Source organism: Octopus bimaculoides, chromosome 18, assembly GCF_046866305.1.
Source record: "Octopus bimaculoides isolate indiv1 chromosome 18, ASM4686630v1, whole genome shotgun sequence".
NCBI lineage: Eukaryota > Metazoa > Mollusca > Cephalopoda > Octopoda > Octopodidae > Octopus > Octopus bimaculoides.
This window is the reverse complement of record NC_142945.1, coordinates 16,441,957-16,447,956: the sequence shown is the minus strand read 5'-3', so window position 1 is coordinate 16,447,956 and position 6,000 is coordinate 16,441,957. Positions and strand designations below refer to the sequence as shown.

General features: G+C 37.7%; 1 protein-coding gene across 1 annotated transcript in view; it reads right to left on the bottom strand.

The window, feature by feature from the left end:
- LOC106871191 (N-acetylglucosamine transporter UNC93A) overlaps positions 1-6,000 on the bottom strand; it is a 161,554-nt gene that overhangs the window by 7,544 nt on the left and 148,010 nt on the right. The window contains exon 4 of the mRNA XM_014917533.3: positions 30-294. Coding sequence (XP_014773019.1) covers positions 30-294 — 265 coding nt within the window. The remainder of the gene's footprint in view (positions 1-29; positions 295-6,000) is intronic.

Here is a 6,000-nt window from a genome sequence, read left to right as displayed (position 1 = left end):
GGTGTAGAAATGATGAAATTGTTACTTACTGTTACACTGGGTCTGCCATACTGCATCACAGACACCCCACGATGCCGCCAGTATAAAGAATATTAACAGATTTTTCTCGGGTATCCAAATTAGGAATCCAATCATGAGTCCGATATGTACGACCCCTCCGAAGCCGAGTACCACTTCCCTGGGAATATATTTGGCACAGAGTGCAACCATAACAGAACTGAGAACGTTAGCCAGACCCATGGTGATCATACAGTACCCTACGTAATCGATGCCTAGGGTACATGTGACGTAAGACTGGAAAATAAGAAAAAAATACAAATGAGGATGATAATAATAATGATGATGATGATGATGTTGATAATAATAATAATAATAATAATAATCAAATTTTAAAACAAACACATAATTTTCTTATGGTTTCTTAAACATTCTCTAGAACAACACTATGTACAAATCCAAATATATGACACCCTAGGCATAACACCTACATGAACTTCCAACTTGTTGTCTCTTGAGGTCTCTGGGTGAGACTTGGATCCAACTTGTACAAATGCAAAGCAAAAGTCAAACATAAAATAATAATAATAATAATAATAATAATATAGGTGCATTGGGAACTATCTCTAATGATCTAAACAGATGGATAGAAGAAATAGGCATAAAACCCAGTTTAGTACAGCTGCAGAAAACAGTGTTATTAGGGACAGCTAGGATACTTAGGAGGGTTCTTGGCATCTAAGGTTACTTATTGTTGCCCAATAGGAGGGTTCTTGGCATCTAAGGCTATTTGATGTAGCCCGAAGTTAGGATTCTTTTTTTTTTCAACAGTCTAATCTGCTGATTGTATATGAATAATATTGATAATAATAATAATAATAATAATAATAATGATGATAATAATAATAATAATAATAATAATAAAAATCCTTTCTACGACAAGCACAGGGCTTGAAATTTGGTGTGGGGGGTGATAAATCGATTAGATCGACCCCAGTGTTTCACTGGTACTTAACTTATCGATCCCGTAAGGATGAAAGCAAAGTTGACCTCGGCGAAATTTGAACTCAGAATATAAAGACGGATGAAATGCCGCTAAGCATTTTTTCCGGCGTGCAATAATGATGAAGATGGTTTTAAATTTTGGCACAAGGCCAACAATTTCGGGGGAGTGGGTAAGTCGATTACATCGACCCAAGTGTTCAACTGGTACTTATTTTATCGATCCGAAAGGATGAAAGGCAAAGTCGATCTTGGCGGAGTTTGAACTCAGAATGTAAAGATGGACGAAATACTGCTAAGCATTTTGCCCGGCGTGCTAACGATTCTGCCAGCCCACCGCCTTAACAACAACAACAACAACAACAACAACAAAACAACAGTAGTAGCTGCAGCAACAGCAGAGACCCGCCACTAGTTGTTGACGGTCCTCCCTGTCAACCTTACATAACTAGTCCGCTTATTGACCATCTGCATTCGCTGAGAATGACACGTGCAGCTTCTCGTAAACGTCCCCACTGCAATAAGTCCTATCTTGGTTCACTGCGCGCGTCTATGCAAAGAGTTACGTCACACGAACAGAACAAACAAACAAAATACTTGTTTATGTGTTCAAGGAAGTTAACAACTGCAAAAAGAAAAATATTAATAATAAAATAAATAAAGAGGTTGAAGTGACAGAAAATTGTGAGAATAGAGAAGAAACGTCATCAGAAATTGTGTAAAGTTAAGATTGGTTTCCATGATGTCACGTTAAAACGATGGCAAGAAAAGCTTCTTGACTCGGAAAAACCCCCACCTTAAATATGGTGAAGACAGAAAAAAAAAATTGCAGCACTGCGTAACACAAAACTAAGAGCTGAGGTTGGAACATTCTTGATTGTGGGACAAGATTAAATCTTTTTTTTTTTATCAAAAACCCACAGACTACCAGAATACATTAACAACAGAACATTAGGAGGTCGGGAAGAAACAATCACACTGTCTCTTGGTTGCTCAGTGTTATCCAAGGCAGAATACATCTGCAAACTTGAAAAAACTAGGGATTTCATTCCCTAGAATGTGTGCCAGCACCATGAAAAGCCAACAGAAAAGAAGTAATATAAATATACACCAGAAAAAGTTCTTGGTGAATGACAAACCGACCATAGTCATGGAATTCCTATCAATACAAATCGTAGGAAGATGAAGAATAATCAGCGGATATTGTTATCAGGAATCACGAGGAAAGGAAGGAACTTCTTAATCGAAGTATCATCCCACAACAGAGGATAATGTATTGCTAAGAGAATTGGAGAAATTATACCAAAAGAAAGATCTATAGATAGGGAGACAATTAAAATCTAGGGACAGAATATAGAAACAATCATCATAATAATTGGTACCATGAGAACGATTTAAAACAAAAAAAAAGAACACATATAGAACTGTTATATAACCAAAACTCCAGCATTTATACATCAGCATAAAATATAGAGAACTAGCTGAATTACCCGGCGTTGCTCAGGTTACTGCTGTTCTTATTCAGATTAGTAAACAATAAATATGAAGATATATTTTCTCTCACAATTATTTCAAAATATCTATATTATGCATAGGCAACAGACAATTTTGAAGCACCTCAGAGAAAACAATATTCATTGTATAATTTTTTATTGATGGCCAGATGATAAAATTGTTGCTGTTTCCAACTCGTGAGCAACCAACATAGAGTTGGCCGTGGGATGAAATCCAACTACCTTGAGGGATTGACCCTGAGATTTGTTAATTGAAAGACCAAAACTTAGTTTGACTGGAAACTGAAGCCTCTTAAATTCAAATGGAACATCTGTAGGTATGAGAGGAAATTTTGGAATAAAGACATTTTCTTCTTTGTGACTACCTGTTATTATTGTTGCCAGTAAGGACATGGGGCTTCATGGAAGTAACAATTAAGCGAGTTCCATTACACAGGCGAGGCAGGTCAAGATTCCTAAGCAACCTAATGGGAGAATCCAGCTTTAGTGTCAAGTTATGTTATTCGATCCCAGTGGGTTTAATTGTGTTCAGAAATTCAACAGGGTATTGAACAGACTGATCTTGATCGACTGTTGTGTGAATTGTCGTTGAAAAGTCATTTCTGATGTATCTGTTAACTTTTGAAGGAGTTCATGATTAAGTTTATCAACCATTTCATTTGTTGGAGCCAGTATAACTCTTTCACATAGCCAGTTTACATCAGTGTAATTGACAATCGCACATGCACTTACACACACATACCCTCTCACATACACTCACATACATACGACAGATACACACAAACATACATTTACGTAACGAACGCGCAAACATACATACACTCTCAGACACATACACACTCATACAAAATTTGTCATGGCCGCGGTCGTGGTGGTATAAAATGACCTTTACTATCTCGTACGTAAGGAAGGCGCAAACAGACACACAGTCACAGACACACACACAGACTCATATACAAAATTTGTCGTGGGGGTGGTGGGGGTGCTGTTATAAAATGTCCTTTACTATGTCGTACGTAACGAACGCGCAAACACACACTCTCAGACACATATACACTCATATACAAAATGTAATGTCGTCGTCGTCGTGGTATAAAATGTCCTTTATTATAGTTGACTATAGAAAGATTATTTTAGATAAAATGTTATATTGTTTTAATCCAAATGAAAATTAAAATTACATATTGACACTCGCGCGTTCTAATACTATTACCTTGTAAAATTTGATTTGATTTAGTGGAGCCGATTGAGAATGCATAGGCAACACATACACAGACAGACAAACGAAGAGTTTTATATATATATATATATAAGGAAATGACACATAAGCCACTGCAGACATATAGCATAAATTATTATGAATACAATAGAAAATACGAAACCCCACTGCAGTAAAAGCAAGCAATAAAAAATAAGGCTTCTATAGTAAAGTAATAATAATAATAATAATAATAATAATAATAATAATAATAATAATAATAACCGGAGTGAAAGTCATTAACGTTTAAAAAATTCTGAACGAAAGCAGAAACAGGTTTGATTTTAGTTGTCTAACGCTAATGCCTAGCCACGTCTAATTACATAAAATAAAACAATGAACAGAAACACTAACATCAAGAGAAAATTATGAAATCAGTTTAAAAAAGTTAATTGATGACGTCGTTTTTGGTTGCCCGCTCCTCGCCAAGTCCAAGTATATTCACAGACACGATCGAGTCAACAGCTATGACCAGTGGGCAAGTTGCCGATACTTCTATGCGAAAGCGGAAAAAGAAACATGCAGCAAACACGAGCTATGACAACGATGTGAGCAGAATCTTCTGGTATACGTCTGCCCAGAGTGAGAATAGATCAAGGTATATCGTATAGGCGCAGGCATAGCCGTGTGGTGAAGAAGCTCGCTTTGCAGCCGCGTGGATTCGGATTCAGTCTCACTGCGCTGCGTCTTCAGAAAGTCTTCTCCTACAGCCTCGGGATGACCAATGCCTTGTGAGTGAATTTGGTACGGAAGCTATGTGGTAGCCCGCTGTACATGTGTGTGTGTGTGTGTGTGTGTGTGTGTGTGTGTGTGTGTGTGTGTGTATGTGTGTGTGTGTGTGTGTGTTTGCATTTGCGTTTGCTCTCCTCCCCCGCTGCTTTACAAGCAATATCAGTTTGTTTACATCCCCGTAACTTAGTGGTTCGGCGAAAGTGAACGATCGAGAAAATACCAGACTTTAAAAAGCAAAATGATTACTGAGGGGCAATTTGTTCGACTGAACTCTTCAAGGCGGTGTTCCAGCATGGCCGCGGTCCAATGTTTGAAACAAGCAAGCAAGCAAAACGTAAAAGATTTTTTAAAAAGCCGTAACGAAAATCTCTCTATTCCGATAAGTATCTCGATCCCTTCTGACAACACTCGGCAAGAAGCCAGGATATGCTGAATTACAATCATCTAGAATTTGAAATAAAGTATAACAAAGGTTAAGAATGTAAGAATAATAACAATGATAACTGAAGCCAAGGGTATGATAAAAAAGGAAGGATAACTCTTAAAAAAACCCATATCAGTGCTCACAGATTTACATACAGTTAACAAATTGATTTGCTAGGAACCGTCCTCATCTTATGCAAGACTCAATTCAATAGCACACCTCAGACAATACACTGTCTGCACACAACTGCGCACAACACACACCTTATACGATCACCATTCAATGCAATAACACAGCACACACCTTATCCCTTTACTTGTTTCCAGCATCTGACTGCGGCCAAGCTGGGGCACCACCTTAAAGAATTTTAGTCCAACGAATCGACTCCAGTACTTATATTTTGGGTAAAGTCTGGTACTTATTCTATCGGTCTCTTTTGCTGGACCGTTAAGTTATACCGCCTTTACCTATACCGCCACCATCTACTGAGATAATACAACATATACATAATTAGTTCTAATTTTGGCACAAGGCCGGCAATTTTAGTGGAGTGGGTAAGTCGATTACAATAATTTTATTGTAATCGACTGGTTTTATATTTTAGCGATCTGGAAAGGATGGAAGACAAAGTCGACGTTGATGGTTTTTGAACTTTGTGTGTAAAGACAGAAGAAACGTGGTTACAAAGCGTGCTACATCACTACTTAAAGACGTAAGCTAAAGAGAGAGAGAGAGAGAGAGAGAGAGAGAGAGAGAGAGAGAGAGAGAGAGAGAGAGAGAGAGAGAGAGAGAGAGAGAGAGAGAGAGAGCTTCTAGTTGGTCGCTCGACAGAGTAGAAATAGTGGTGCACCCGTCTTGAAACTAAAGAAACAGCGTATTAAAATAAAGATAAGTCATACTAGATAATGTAGTTGTAGACATACGTTAGAAAATAAGACGCTTTAAATGATCAGAGCCGACTCGAGGGTGAACAACGACAACAATAACACCATTGAAATAAGTAGGACTACTATTGAATATACATAATCACAATAAATATCTGACCTAATATTTGACCGTCTGTCTGACCTAAC